Below are 17,186 nucleotides of genomic sequence, written 5' to 3' on the forward strand. Positions count from 1 at the left end.
CTCTTCCTTACACTTCATATCACCGGTTTTTCTTTTACTAACAGTCATTTTAGCAATAGATGGTGAAACAGGACATTCAGATCTTTCCACCAGTTTATGATGCGTAGATAGCTTACTCCTCGAATGACTCCTGCGACAGCTATCACACAAATATTCTTTGCAATCCTGACAGTAGCCTATTGCCTCTGCAGCATCCCCCGGCCGTATGACAAGGATCGCAGTGTCTTGGCATTACGTCTTTGTCAATAAGGGTGTGATGTTCTGACAACTTGCTCTTAGAATGGCTAAGAAAGCACGCATCACAGAGATATTCCTTGCAGTCATTACAAAATCCACGAGCTTCAACATATTCTCCCACATTGCTGCAAGCGTCACAGCTATAATCTTTATTTCCAGTAGAATCTTTAGAGACTGAAACATCTGTTGAATTAGTTTTTTAATATTCTATTACTTCATTCGCAGGACTTTCTCTTACATCAGAACTTATGGCTCCCTTTTCAGGCGACGCTCCCTGACTGGACCCAAAACTTGGTTGTTTCCTCCCGCCTACGTAGTTAGACATACTTCTGCAAAGAACAGAACAGAACTAACATGATATACTGTAATATCTTCTCTTTATAAATTTAATATTCCTCAACATGTGTGATTGCGTACACTTACAACCACTTAGAAACAATTGGTTTCGGTTGAACTACAATTAATTTCCACACGTTCTACTTAATACTTCCACTAGAAGTGATTCACACAATATTTCCATGAAATACAAGTTATTCTACTAGATATGACTGGATCCTGATCGTTTAATCAAGTTTACAAAATCAGGAAATTTATGAACCCGTAGAGTAGAGTCTTAATTAGAAATAATTAATAGGAAATAAAATAGTTCGTGTTAGAATAAAAAATAAATATATTGTGTTCAAAGCCGATTCGTGCAAGGGAAGTAAACAAGTAGATATCTATGTTTCTAAGTAGATTCTAGACTTGATAGATAACTACACCTTAGCCTAGAATAGTCATTCTATAAATAAATCTCGCAATTTCAATCATTGATTAAAACAAAACTTTAACAAAATTCACATTTGTATTTTTTGTGGGGGTGGGTGTTTTGTGGTGGGGGTGGGGGAAGAGTTATTTGACGAACTTCAAATTACTTTCTATTCTCTCCTTGAGAATTTGATGTTCTATCTCTATGTCAGGGTAGTTGACAAGGAGTTATAATTCTTCTAATTTCAACAGAAACAATACCGGTATCCCTCACCTTTTATTAAATGTATGATTATGATTAAACAAAGAAGGCTGAAAACTGTATGTTATTATGACGTTACAATTATTACGTCATATTGTCAAAGGGCGCGGCGCGCTGGAAAATAAATCAACAGGAAACAGGTAAATATTTGAAGGATGTCGTCAAGGATGTACTTACGAATCCTTGGTAACGTGTTAGAATCGAAATAATATATCTCATGTTGTGTTTTGCTCTTTGTCATTGTCGTTCAGATGCGCCCTCGTAGTATAATTCCTTCCCATCTGAACTCCAAAGAATGGTTTTATTCAACGACAAATCACAAAATAAGATAGAGCTATATTATTCCTAAAACAAAAAGCAAAAGTAGGATATATTTAATTTCGTCTGTGTATGATTTTCCGTTGCTTCATTTCAACAGATGCTTTTGTCAGACTTTCATTAAAAAGGAAAGCAACAACAAAAATCATTCGATATTAAATTGAATTACCACTCTGTATTTTATAGTGAAGATATTACAACCCTACCTACTAGTGGGATTAGTAAAGCAATAATCAAACTAGTCTAAGTGCCTATGCTTATGCTTAATCCAATAGAATTACAACTGCATTTAATAATCGCGGACGTTTTCAGCAGAAATCCAATGACTATATCAAACACTACGGTGAAGCAAACTCATCAATTACGATTTACTCACTGAAAATGATCTTTTTAGGAAAAAAAGGTTATACAGTCTAAACTGATTATTTCTTGAGAGACAACAGGATGACTACGCACCACTTGTGGAGGGTATTTTAGTGATTCGGGTCAATAGGTCTAAGGTCAATGTCACAGTGAAACTGAGACTGAAAATGGTGTCTGGACTCTTAGTCAAAAAGTATAGAAGCAACGGCTTTCAAACTTAAGAAACTCTAAGTCAGAAATTATTAAAGCAAGATTAAACTTTACAGGAGGACTAAGCACCACTTGGGGTTGTTAGGGGCAAAGATCGAGGTCTGAGCACACAGTCAAGATGACTTTATTTCTTGAAATATTTTCGTTTCCTGAGAATACGTCAAAATCAGACACACTTATTAAAAGGTCTGTATAAATAGCATATATCATTTTCAAGATGCATGTATTTGACAGCCGAGCTTCCGCTGTAAAAAAGAAAAGATATATATATTTATACATGTAATTTTGCTTGTATAAGGACAAGAACAACAATAGTGTTTAATTCACAAAACCTCAATGTACCTGTCAATTAATACAAGTAAATATGTTACTAAAGTTCAGGGTCATTATAACACTTAATGGCCAGCTGTCATGCAGTCCTAAACCTATCGTTGCCCTTTTCGCGAGTCACACGCCATCCAACTTCGCCAACACTAATAGTCTGTTTTTACGTAATTGCTAAAATATTTAAGTGGTAAAAGAGCCTTTATGGTTTAAATAAAGCTGATCAAATAATAATTTTTATTTATATTTGATGTGAAAATCTGAATATTCCTTGTGAAAGAAAAGTTATTATTTCTTGAAAGGAAGCTGTAACGTAACTCCGCATGGAATTAAAAGGTATACAAACTGAGCCGTGCATCGCAAAGAAGGCCCGCAACAAATAGAAAGTTTAGTGGAAAGATATAGAAGACGGGTTGCTTCTAAAATCCAACAACAGGTACATTGTAATTATATTCAAGATGTAAGAAATGGGTTTTGGGTAGAGAAATGGGTTGGAGTGTTGTGGCAAAAGAAAAAAAGCAAAGATAAGTGGAGGGAAAGCCACGCTCCATAAATACCGTTTCCCTAGATTGTGAAAACATGGAACACGCACGCACGCACGCAAACACACAAAGTAAAAAACAAAGCCAACGGACAAGTAGGACAAAACAACACAGTATGGCAGCACTCTAGGACGGCCGGTGGCACTAAAACAATTGGAGGCTGTAGTCAGTATGTGGTGGGTGCCTAACTTCACTGCTAATGAAAGGAGAGTTGTAATAGTTATGGTGCCTTAAAGAAGCTAGAAGAGCTAAATGTATTTTGTTACCCCACACCACTGGAGTTTACAAAATATACACCAAATTGTTGAGAACAGTTTTAATATCATGTCTATAAGCTTGGTGTATTTGAAAGAATTTATATATAGCCATGATAAATATATTTGGTACCCGGAGAGAATTCGTAGAAGACAACAAATATTTTGTTGAGGTCATTCGTCAGTCACATCACTTATGTTTTATCAGTTTTTTAACTGACATGAAAACAAAAGTCGCATTAAATAAAGTCGGACGCGGAGACATTTGCTGCGACACAGTTTTATCCGGCTTTTCAAAGGCTAGGCAAAGAACACAGAATGAAAGTCGTTGAAACTACTGTTTTTGTACTGCTTGTTTCTTGATTTCATGTAAGAAGGCAGATAATGTATGTGACATTAACGTCACGTAGATGTCGTTGCAATTAACATAACAGATGTAATCAGTTGAAAATAAAGTAATAAAGCCTTAAAATCTATTCGCATATATTTTCCGCATGGTCTTTTGCATTATCAGCATGAATTATAGTAACAAATTGTTTTTGAACGAAGGACACGTTGATCCTGTTGACCGAAAAACCCTTAGCGAAGAAAACTTGACACAATTTGTTCATCGTGTCTTATTATAGGAAGGGTCATTTAAGGCTATCGTAAATAACGCTTAAGTGGTACTTAACGTGCAGTTATTACAGTAGTTTTGACGTTTATTGTTTATACCTTTAGACAAGTTGTGAACAGAAATGTTTCGCTCAGAGAGTCATTTTTGTCAGTTTTCATATAAAATTAATTGTGGTAAGCATTTGTAGAGAAATAATTGCCTTTTCTCATCGAAATTTACATGTATGATTGTCGATTGGTTTTGGTTTCCAGAATAATTATTATACTGTCATATCAAAACATCTTCTTCATTAACAGGTGTGATATTTGTTTATCTGTTGATTTTTTTATCTACCAGGTACAGCGTTCTGAAAAATAAAAAGAAGATATACACAGCCGGAGATATCAACCCAGTTCATCACCTCCTCCTCCCCTACCCTATTAGCACTGGCTTCATGAGTCCAAATGATCAGAAACAACACTGAGTCTAAGTACGGATAGAAGTTTTACAGCCGGACGGCACTAAGGCTGCTGTAGTGGCAGTCTGTAAGTCAGAAGTTCCTTTTGAATTTTAGAATGAAACCAGGCAACGTAATAGCAGACTAGGTCCGACTTATTCTACACCCTCTATCACCGTAATTTTACAAAAATAAAGTCCATGAACTCAAAAGACTAGAAATAACAACACTGACCCTAAGTACAAGTACTATTTATTCATAGCTGTTATCTTTTATATATGTAAAAGTATCACAAGTATTTTATACAGGAAAAAACACTTGGGCTTTACCATATAGGGGAGATAAGTATCTAGTAGAGCTGTAATTACTAACGAGCTCGGTATGTTTTAAAATATTTTTACTGCCTTGAAAGCAAGTCTGTAACTTTTTAAGGATTGTTATTCATAAAATATACTTGAATGTTCGTTTTGAGAACCATTTTTTTGGAAAAAAGCACTTTTATGACAAAATGTGAACTAAACTAAAGGTTTTACACGCTGTATCTCTAAGAGTAGACGACTTTTCACATCAAAAATGTAGAAAGACTAATTGTTCGGTTAGATGATATATGAACGATATATGTAAATATTGTCGAGAACGATACTGCAATTGTTTCAGGACTTTGCACGTGTCACTGAAAGTTCGATAAGTTTTGTTTTATATTCGGAAAGCATAGATCGAAATCAAGTTCTCTTGACAGTTTCTAAATCTGATAATCTTGCTTTGCTTTTAACCGGTTCGTTTCAGGCTATAATCGATACTTTACAAAATAAAATTAAGTTATACAATTATGAGAGTTTGAATATCTGCATGTTCTGTCTAAATGAGGTATGACATAAGGCTATTTCCCAGTATGATTGCATGACATCTATATAGAACTATCACCACAAAATGATAAATATCTTATTACTAAATAGGAAAGGCAATGTTCCCTTAACTATGCGCATGATTAATAACCACACAGACTAAGACTATAAGAGAGGGAGAGCAAAACAAATAATGGAATATAGTGGGGGCTAAAATCAACAAAAATAATGTGGACAATCGGTTGAATTTTGTGATATACGCACATATATGGCCATTATCTGAAATATTTTATACATGAGAGTCTGTCAGCTGATTTCATATAATCTATTTTTATTTTTGATGTTGACACGGTCATTCTTAACATTTAATGACTTTATAAGTTAATGGTTGAATCAATATATTTCACTTTCAAAAGTAGCTGCACAATCTAGATTTTACACCTCAGTTAAATGACAAATTAAATAATGTGCAAATACTGAAACGATATATGCTAACAGTGTCTCTGACTCAACATTCATCTATATACACGGTTTATTTAATATGCTAGTCAAATATGAACTATACATCACAAACGGTCATATTCACAAATCAAAATGTATGGGCCACGGTGTCCAATAAAGGCGAAACAATTTGGTAATCGAGCATTTAAACTACTAGTAATGTTTGCAAATGCTTGAAAAGGATGGAGCACACAATATCGCCAAGAGTACAAATCAAATATTATACGGTTGACATTTGATGTAGTAAAGTAGGCAGAAATGCTTTCGCGCACGCACCACACAAACGCATGCACATACACACGCAAACACGTATCACAAAATGTGCACAGCGTCGGGACTGAATGAGTTAAATTGTCTTTAATCCTTAGTAAATCTGCATTAATACAACGAACACACCAAATTGATTGCCCACGAACAAAGGTATAATAATTACATACAAATCCTGTTATATAATGTCAAGTGTCATCTTACAGTAAACAAGAAGTATTTTTTAAAAAGATACATAGCCGCATTAGTCAATGACACTTTAGTGATTAAACAAGAATTGCTGCTTATTAAATTTATAACGTAGGTGAACCTGGGCTAAATCAAAAGTTTCAAGATCAAACTAGATCAAGAATTATTTAAAATAGCCTGAAACCATTTAGTATAATTACAGTTAAGCTTACAATCCCACTGAGTAGGTCACAGTACCCTGAAGTATTACATTATATTTTCAACTATTTCTTTATTTTGGAATTCTTCTGAATACACAATTAGCTCAAGAATATGGTAGACAAACATTTTTTTCTAATTACATACTTTCATGCGAACAGACTTAAAACCTTTATGTGAATCAAACCGACGAAAATAATATTTCAATTTATATTGATTTACATCAACAAAATCTAGTCACGCTGCTTAAGGTGCAGTGCGACCTTTAAATTTTTTTTAGATAGATCTATGAAAAATTTTCGGAAGAAATTTGAGGACATTTCTGATTTATTCCAGTTTTTGGTTTGGCTCTTATTTAAGGCACATTTGTTTGGTGCGCTGTCAAACTTGGCCACTAACGGCACCTTTTCAGTGGGAGTCATTTCTTGGCGTCATTTTCATTGTTTCTGTAAGGTTTTCAGCATATCCCTATTTTAGCTGGAAGCGGACGCGAATGAAATTAATATGTTTTTAAAAGATTTAAAATTTCCTTTCCTATGATATTATTACGTGAATGATCTATGACGTACCTTAAGATTATGACGCATTAAATCGTCAGACTTACACAAAGCGTAACGTAGAGTTTAGCTGGAAAATTGTCCGTTTTTTTGAGAAGTAAAAAAGTGACGTAGATATTGTATGAACAAGTAAAGAGGTATATATTAAGTGGTAACTTTTCAATGACGCCGAGTATATATCTCATGTTGTGATTTGCTCTTGAATAAAATCATTGTTTATCGTTCAAATGCGCCCTCGTGATATAATTCCTTACGATGGTTTTATTCAACGACAAATCACATAATTAGATATATTATTTCTAAAACAACAAGTACAAGTAGAAACACTTTGGATTATCTTTTCTTTTTTTTCAGCATTATGATCTGAAAGTAAATAGCAATAGATGACATCAAATGCAGAGGAAATAAACTATTATGTAATTCAATACGTACCAATAATTAGTGTTGGAGTCAGTTCCATTTTGAAAGGTAGCAATCATTATACATCATAATGTATTATGTAGTTTAGTCTTTGATACACATATTAGTGATGAGAATCGGACAGCTGAATCAAAATCGATTGATCGGTCCGATTCTGATCTTTCTGCGATTCGATTAATCGAAAGAATCGGAACCGAAAGATCAATATAGACTTTTGTAATGTGGCAATATGGTAGTAACAGCAAACCTTTCTCAAGCCTTTCAGATTATTGTATGACTACTTTTATTACTTTTTATGAAGAATTCTGTGACACAGCTGCTGTACTGTACAACCTTCAGCAGCTGTTGGGCAATTATGGCCCAGTTGTGTGAATCGGCTGTTAACCTATCTGTTGGTTAGATCTTGATTAAAATATTTGTCTTGATGGATTTTTTTTTATTTCACTATAAAGGCAGTCCTTAACTCAAATATTTGTTTTTCAAATTCTTCTAAAATGTCAACATATCGCCTTAAAAGTTAACCAACCGATAGCTTAAACCGGCTGTTCAAAGGTTCGAACAAATATGTCCAAACTGCAGTCTGGGAGGAACTATTGGACTAAATGCAAAAGTAACTAGAATTCATCTTTTCTCTATGACTCAAGGCCTGGGATTCAAGTCAAGCTAGATGCACTGCCAGATTTGATATGGAATATATGCTGGGGACATTGCTGGCAGGTCTGGAATTAGTTTATCATCTTTTTTTTTAAAGTAAATCCGCTATTTTGAATTGGAAGAATAATAAAAGCTTGTCAAATAAAATCTGAAAAATATTTCCAGTTAGAAAAAAGTGGGCGGGATACTTTGTTAATGTACGCTTTAAAGCATATTTTGCCAACAGCTCTTAGACTAATAGTATCAAGGTTTTCCTTAAAAGGAGCCAACACTCGGCATTCAGGCTTCATGTAGAACCCAAAATATTTCAAGGCGTCTGATCTTTTTACTGCCATGGAAACAAAATTTTATTATTGTTACGATCATGACAGCTGGCCTGATAGCATTCTCCATTTTCAAGAGCAGATATTTTGAAATACTAACCCAAAGATTATGAAAGAACAAAAGTATTTAAGCTAAACAGCGAGAAGTATCTGAAAAAGTCCTGAAAGCGGGATTTTATTTTGTAACAAAATCAGCGACTAGAATCGATTCTTTTTGGTCAGAATCGATGTCGCCGACTTTGAAACCTTGGCGACGATTAATCGAACATCGGCGACAATCGGAACATCACTAACACGTATTTTCTTAAAACCGGATTTGAAATTACTTTATCAATTACCGTTTGTATGTAGGATTCTGAGATTGGAAGTTTGTGGCATTATAGGCAATTACAAGTGGATGACAAAATCATATCCCATCTATTCTTTAAATTCTGTCTCAGAATATAGCCCCATGATAGCCTGTCCGAGGCAATTGAGTATATTTAAGTATGCTGTAACAATGTCTTTTCACTATATAATATTATGATCATCATAATGGACAACTGAGCTATGAATTTGGCTGGATGTGGGACCGTTTATTCTCAAACTATTAATCAGTCACTGTTTTAAATATCTGACTTTGAATTCCTAAACAAAAAGGTCACCAATTAACCCGAAGCAGTCATCCTTTCCAAGTGTGACAACCATAAGCCAAATTGAACCTTATTCAATTCTTTTCCCATAATGGAAACTGTTTTCGAAGTTACTTAGATCACCGAACATTGGCCATCTGATTAAAAATAATTGGGGTCACTTACTGACCACAGGCGACCATCATACAAAGTTTGACAACTGTTGGGCAAAACGTTACCAGTTGTTGATCAGAAAGTGTTTTCAGTTTCAAGATCACTATAACCTTGACCTTTTACCTGCTAGTCCCTCAAGCAATATGGGTCATCTACAGACCACAGAAATCACCGTACATAGTTTCTCTATTTCAAGCTATTGATTACAAACAAATGTGGGGACTGACTAACCTAGGTAAAACAATATACACTGTCTCCTTTGAAGGGAGTGGGACATAATAATAAATAGTATAGTATGTTAGTATCAACATAGCATAGTTATAATCAAACCTGTGTATACAATCGTCCTAAAGATGGCCTCTCATGTAAGGTATTACTGAAGTTTTTAGATAATGGAGACCATTGGAGACAGGTTATACAGTTTGTAATTATTAGGAGGCGCTCTGTCTAACAAGTTTGACTGCATACAACTTTACTAAGTAGAATACAATTGTTTACTTTTTATGTGTGAGCGTAATGACATCAGTAGGAAGGACATACATATGAAATGCTACTATGTCTGATGATAAGTATATAGTCAAATTTTATGGGGTATGAATGGCCTGTAAAGTATCCAAGAACACATTTAATATATTTAAACGATTTCTTTATTTTGCAAGTTTTCTGAATACACAATCGGTTCAAGAATATGTTAGACATGCAATTTGTTTTCAGTTGCATACTTTCATGCAAACAGACGTATAAACTTTATGAGAATCAAATTGACACAAATAATATTTCACTTTACATTGAATTACATCAACAAAATCTTGTCACGCTGCTTAATTTATGTAGATATATCTATCTTTATAAAATATATTTTTGATACTATTTTGCACAAAAAGTGTTCTTTAAAGTAGTAATTGTGCAACACAAAAGGTAATAGAACGTCTTTCAGAGAATAAGATTCCGAGTCACTAATTTTAGACTTCCCTTTGTTCACCCTTTGTAATGTTTAAAGTTTTTCAGGTGTGAATTCATTAAGCGGTCTCACCTTAGCTTAGTTTCGTCAACATTTCATTTTAGAAAAATTACAGTTGCACACCATTGCTGCAATTCCTTGTCTCATTTTGGAGCCATTTTTCTGTTATAAGTATTTTTACAATGAAACATGTAACCATGTGTTACTTTTTTACTTGCAATTCACAGTTGACGCAGTCGTAATGATCTAGCCTACCTTTCCTGCAATTTTCAGTATTTTAGATTAAATTATTCTCTTATGAAATTAGCACAGAGTGACGCACTCAAAATCTGTGCTATTGTCATAATCTTGCGCAGACAAACATTTATTTATTTAATTGTAACAAGCTGATAAAAATACGCAACTGCAACAATCTGGCTCTCACAGAAGCGCACGCACGCACGTAGACACATATGCCAGCCCGCACGCACGCACACAATTTATGTTACTTTGACACATACAGATTAAGCTATTATTACATTTTACATACAATTAATAAATCAATCTGACAAACAATTTGAGCTTTAGCCGTAACCTGGCATATACACAATATATGCAGTATTGTCATAACCTGGCAAACACACAGTTAATGCTATTGTAACAACCTGACACATACAATTTAAGTTCTTGTCACACACCACTCTATACACACAATTGATGTAAATTGTCGCAATCTGGTACATACAGAAATTAATGTGACATTTAAGCTTTTGGAACTGTCATAATCTTCCGTATGTATAAATGTCACAACATCGAACAAAGTTTTATGCTACTGTCAAATCTGACAAACAAGACGCAGGTTTAATAAAAAAACATTCGTTCTCCGCCTCAGATTCATGTTGGCAGTTACTTGCGGAGAACAGGTTTGTACTGGTACAGTGTCGTCAAGAAACACTGGTTAGGTTCACTGCCCGTCGTTACATAACCGAAATACTGTTGAAAACTGGGATTAGACCAAAAACAAACTAATTAATCTGACAAACAAAGAATGAAACTGTAATAATTCCACGCATGTGTCAAAAATATAAATTAAGAAATATTGACTTAATCGATTTTCAACACCTGTATTGTTTTACTACCAAGTGAGCCAACATACAGTGTTTTCTCAATTTTGTCATACGCAATACTGCTTGGATGGTTTAAACCGTCGTCTTTGTTGAAATATTCATACCCATCAGTAAGATCAGCATCTATCATGAAAACATTATGAGAGTGAAACCCAGTCACATATATGTTTCCAGCAGTATCAAATGTCATCCCAGTCGGACCAATTAGTCTTTTATGCTTGTATGAAGCTTTAAGAATTCCTTTTATTGTTAGACGAAACACCGTATTTGATTCTGTATCAGAAATATATATGAAATTGTAGTCAGGGCTAACTGCAATTTTTGAAGGATTTAGAATTTTGTTATGTAGAGGCCAACTTGGTAGAAAATTCCCGTCTATATCTAAGTTTTCTATTCTGTTCTTATCACTGCAGAGAGCAAACAGTCTAGATTTAGCGTATACAAGGTCTGTGCAGTTATTACCAATTGCCAATGTTTTAATGTACTCCAGTTTTAGGTTTTTAATTGATGATACTGATACTTCAACAAAGCGAATTTGGCCGAAAGGAAATACCATTGCCAGCATGTTATCGTTCAGTTTGACAACACCAGGTGATACTGTGTTCTTCAACGGTAGTAACTGTTTCAGTTGATGATGTACTAAGTTCAATGTATAAAAGTATTCACTGTCCAAAATAAAAAGATGATCAGTCGAAAAGGGACCAATGCACTTTGGTTCAAAGTGAAGCTTGAAGAAATTTTCTCTATCCTGAATTCCATTTTTGGAGGAAGTGGGAAGTAGTACTAATATATGAGTTATTGGTAACAGTAAAAAGCTGCATAAAATGCAAAAAATGTCCGTTCTAATATTTGGTCTTTTAGTTTCTATCCTTTTGGACTTTAGAAGATGTGCATCTATCATCTTATATTGTTCAGGTCTCCCGGTCGTGAATGCGTCTAGATACTGCTTTTTTGAGTTGCAATGCTGCCGTTTTGAAGAAATGCCTACCTTTAAAATTTCATTTACACGCTGTTTCTCTGGATTTTCAGTCTCGATTCTGTCGGAACAAATTTGTGTCTTTACAGTAACAAGACTAACATTGTCAGAAGAGTGATGTTCCCCACTTCTTGAGCTATTGACAGTTTGCGTAGATGACTTATTGTCTGAACTTGCACTACTGTCTCTGAAAACGGTTCTCTGTTTGTCTGCACTGATAAAACTGCTTGTTTCAGGATATGACACGGATGTTTGATGTCGATTTAAAATAATTACTTTTCCTAAGTCTGCAGGACCAATCTCTTTCTTTGTAGGTTCATAGGTGTACTTTGTAACATTTGTACTCTCCACAAATGGCTTGGCAGCATTCAGACATTCTTTGATATGCTTTATTTGACGTTCAGCTGCCTTTGTTGCAAGAAATAGCTTGCACCTTTCAGCTGCCAGTTTTTTATTGTCAATATCTGATTTTATTGTCTGAATGTTTCTTTTAATTTGGTCAAGTTTCTTCATTTCCTTTTCAACATCAGATTTAAAATCATTTTCGTGCTTGTTGATTTCCTTTTCAAAATCATCAAATAAGGTCAAGATCACCTTTTTCTGTTCTAGTAAAGCAGCCTTTGCGTGTTTAATATTTTGTTTCATATTTACACGCATCATTTCTATACTAGTATCAGCTTCTGTTTCAACTGAATTTAGTAAGTCATCAACAATGTGGAATTCTTCCCCCAACTCAAACTGGCACGCTAGTTTTGACAAATGGCATACTCTTTGGCATGCCCTGTGGAATGTGTTTTTACAAACTGAGCAGGCTATATTTCCACAGGACTGACAGTAGAACTTTACTAATTCCTTTGAATGCTGCTCACATTTTTCAAGATAGAAATCTTTGGGCATTTGGTTTCTGTCCTGTTGTATATGGTCCGGAAGAAACTGTGCATGATAGTCCAAGCAAGTATCACAATAATATGTCACACAAGCCACACAAAATCCTACCGCAATTACATCACGTTTACCTTTTCTGTCACATATTTCACAAAACATTTCAACGACTTCGTCAGATTCTGTAATACTTGCCATTTTGCTAAATTACGTTCTTAACATGCATACAGTTTGTACACTACTGTAGAATAGAAACTTATGTGAAAAATCGGTATTAGGCTTCAGGTTTAATCTTAAAAGCTTGATTTATAACTTTGTAAATGGTTATTTGATAAAGACATGGTCTTATCAACGATAATCAAGTGCCTTAGTTGTTGAGAATTTGAAACATTTAATACCAGTTATTAGATAAGATATCCATGTAACATATGTCTATTTGTATTTAGATATCATTATCATACCATCCGTTATCGTACACAGTCTTCTTTCTTTTAATAACGACAAATCCAATTTAGATCGACATGTTCAGCAATTCAGTCAAACGAATCTTCCGTTGTATCTTCGAAAATCATTTTCGAGTGAACGTACGCTTAATAATTACTTCCCCTGTTAGAATTTTCTATACAGGAAATGAGTTCTTAAAATTTCGTGGACCGACACCGAAAATAAGAGTTGGATGCACTGTTACAGTCACACCACATACTAGTACAATGTATACTGCAATGTCTGAAGGACTCGTATTTTTCCCAAGCAATGAAAAGATAAATAATATTCACCTTCTGCTTGCTATTCACCGCTGAAAAGACCAGAGTCAGGATGTATCAGATATAGCCTAAGGTATTCGCATATGATGATTCGGAACATAAATCGATAACCATTCAAAACATTGACTGGCATGTAGGTAGATGTTAATTAATTGATGTGCAGTTCTGTAGGGATAATACACTTTTTTGTGTATTAACGTCTGCAGAAGCCCGCGGGATTGTTTGTGACCGAGACCGAAGGTCGAGGTCACAAACATATCCCAAGGGCTTCTGCAGACGTACCGAGACCGAAGGTCGAGGTCACAAACATATCCCAAGGGCTTCTGCAGACGTTAATACACAAAACAAACGTGTATTGTTGCTATTCTTGCATAAAAAATATTTCACGACGATTTATGTATTGTTTTCATATGTGATGACTTGACGATTCCGGTACATTTTTTATTTATCATTCCTGTTGTTCTTGGAAACGGTAAGCATGTTTTAAATATCCGTATCCAGGGCCCGGAAATAACCAACACTATCAAAAGCACATCCTGAAGGTTTTTAAGCGATTTTTTATATCTCTCATTATTACAAACATAAAACTACCAATAATTTATCATATCATTTCACAATTTGGTGGACTCGATCACAATTTCAAGAATAATAACTTTACCTTAGAGTTATATTGAGTACGGACACGCCATTGGAGTACGGATGAGTACGAACGTAGTGTCAAGTTTTCAAGCTGTTTATTTAAATTCTTCGAGAAATTAGATAAAAACATACCGACTGATACTTACCAAAATCATAAATATAATACCTTAAAACGAACAATAGCACAAGTTACACGCGATACTTATTTATTCACAGTTATTTACAATAACTGAACAGACGCTTTGTAAAGGGAGTGAACTCTAAGAGAAGCTAGTGCGTACATTGATGGGGGCAGTACGTTTGGGGTTGGAAACAGATACAGCTAAACATACTATGGATTACATTGTATCTATAATGCTACAAGAAGTGGTTGTTATGGAAGAAACAAGACGCAGATGCCAAATATCAGTGTGCGCAAAAATACATACATATATCCCTGGCAAAGCATTTCAAAATTAAAAATCATGTATTAACAGCACGTGAATTGCCTTGTTTGCACACGATTTTTCTCCCGTTTATACATGGGCAGATCCAGTGAAAAAAGTAGTTTTTATGCAAAAATGTAGGTGAAAGGACAACGTTGAAGCAAGGTCAAATCTGTTTGATCACATGTACTGGATTGGTAGGTCAAAGTTCAAGGTCACAACTTGGGTTCAAATGTCAAATTAGTCCTTTGTATTTTGTGTTCAGAGGACAACTTAAAACTATGTAAGTTGATGAAACGATTTAAAGAGTGCAACAATCTACATTACCACCCCCACCCCCACAACGTCACACATAGATTAAGAAATCACTTTTAGGTTCTCGTGTCTTAGTATTACATCACCGCCGCCGCATAAAACCACAAGTATTCACCCTCTGCAACATAACAAGGCGTTGTCACTCCATGTTCCTTTCTTTTATTTTGTACATATTAACTTACTGTTCATTATGTTTTTCCATTTATGGATGTCAATCATCTTCACACCTCCACAAATACACTGCTGTAGAGTTTCAGTGGCTATTTCTGTTGTACCTTTGCCATTGTTTTTGAAGCCCGAAAAGAAATACAAAAAAAAAAGAAGATAAATTGCAGTTAGAGATAGACTTTCGGAAATATGTCAATCTCAGCTGTTTCTCTCGTTCGTCTTAACCTATAGTCTCAAGCTTTCAACGAGTACAGTTTTAAGAAGTTTACACAATAAATCAATCACATCTTTAATTAACAAGCAATGATTTGTAATAGACTGACAGACTTTGCCGTCGTTAGAAAACAAATTAAGACACAATTGGACAACGTTCAATTAATCAAATGTCCTCTGTAAATCTATGAGTCGCTATGTATGTAATTTGTAATTTTAATGAATGCATTTTTACATTCTTATCTTTTATGTCATAAATTTTGACATTTGTAAATATAAAGGACTTGGTATAACAGACAACAGTTCTAGTCGTCAACAACGTGTCTTAGGTCGGTTCATGGTAATTTACAATTGTATATTCTCAGATGCTCCTGGGAACTCAGGACATACGCCTTCGGTCTCGTATTGAGTTATTTTTATGCATCTGTGACAATACAAATACTTACTAAATAAAACATGACCCATTCGTTTCGTATTTTATAACAAATAAAAAATACCGCAGTCTAAAAAGGTTTATAAAGTAATTTCATTTCAGCAGTTTGGTGCATCGAAATCTAGTTGTATGAACCCGGTTTTTGTCTGATTGAAAACAATTGTGATGACATTTGCAAATATGCCAGTAGTGGTATACATGCATAATTCTGTCCCTGGTAACCTTCATTGACATGCAGTACTGTCTGAATAGAAAAGTGATAAAATACCTTCTGTCACATAGATGATGCTTCATTTATCGATTGTCTTGTACATGCAAAATAAGGCTTTTCCTCGAATGCGTTCCGAATGTCAAAGAACTTGGTCCGTACTTTGTAGGTAGTAGATAATTTCGTTCTACTGTGTTCTTCTTTATCTCATTATCTATATTTATCATTACAAAAAATAATAGCTTTTGCACACCAAAAAAAACCAACAGAGGTGTACTCTAATGTATTTTACATTTTGGAGAACAATTATTTTAAACTTCTTGTCAATGATGGAATTTTGTCTTATTGAAAACAAATTATAATAAGACCTCATCTCAGAGTCAGGTCTCGGACAGGTCAGTATAATAAACAGAATATTATAATGTAAGAAGACAACGTTTATGAAAGCCACATGAAAGTTAAGATAGAAAACTATATGGGTATTATATTTAGTTGTAATTGTGAAAAAGCCGCTCAACTGCGTTAATACTATTGAGCGAAATATCATGAAATAAAAAATAAAAACATTTTAGAAAACTTGATGATGATAAAATATTCAAAAACACTAATAATATAAGCACCTCATCGCATGACATTTTTTGGTGTTAGTTTTACAATGAAGGGCGAGTAAAACATCAGTTTCAGGACACTAAATTTTAAGACGAAAATGGCCCAAATTGTGTTCCTAGTAAGACCTGTCTCGTATTATGTGCATAATTTGAAAGGCTATGACTTCGACGTAAGCAGTGGTGTTTAGAAAAGTGTCCCGTAAACGTTTACGCATTTTGTGCAAATCACAGCTTAATGTAGATGGATTGAGGACCGATTCCGTGTTCACTTGCTAGCTATTCATCAGGATGCCTCTAAGGAGCTGATGAAATCGATTAAAACATTCATTTTCCTCACACAAAACTAGGTATTCTTAGAAATTCTTAGTTCCACATTTGGAAAATTTGTCAGTTGAATATAAATACCTATAAAACACACCCACTTCCTTTATACAAACCGT

The 17,186-nt window shown here is 34.6% G+C and overlaps 1 protein-coding gene across 1 annotated transcript; it reads right to left on the minus strand.

Annotated features, from left to right (window-relative positions):
- Positions 1 to 231: 231 nt before the first annotated feature.
- LOC128558879 (uncharacterized) lies at positions 232 to 13,171 on the minus strand. The gene is made up of 5 exons (XM_053549127.1): positions 12,104 to 13,171; positions 11,578 to 11,734; positions 11,145 to 11,388; positions 452 to 566; positions 232 to 420 (listed from the first exon to the last, which is right to left on the minus strand). The coding sequence occupies exons 1-5, from the start codon at positions 13,169 to 13,171 to the stop codon at positions 232 to 234; spliced, it is 1,773 nt and encodes a 590-aa protein (XP_053405102.1).
- Positions 13,172 to 17,186: the final 4,015 nt, after the last annotated feature.

Source organism: Mercenaria mercenaria, chromosome 8, assembly GCF_021730395.1.
Source record: "Mercenaria mercenaria strain notata chromosome 8, MADL_Memer_1, whole genome shotgun sequence".
Classification (NCBI taxonomy): domain Eukaryota; kingdom Metazoa; phylum Mollusca; class Bivalvia; order Venerida; family Veneridae; genus Mercenaria; species Mercenaria mercenaria.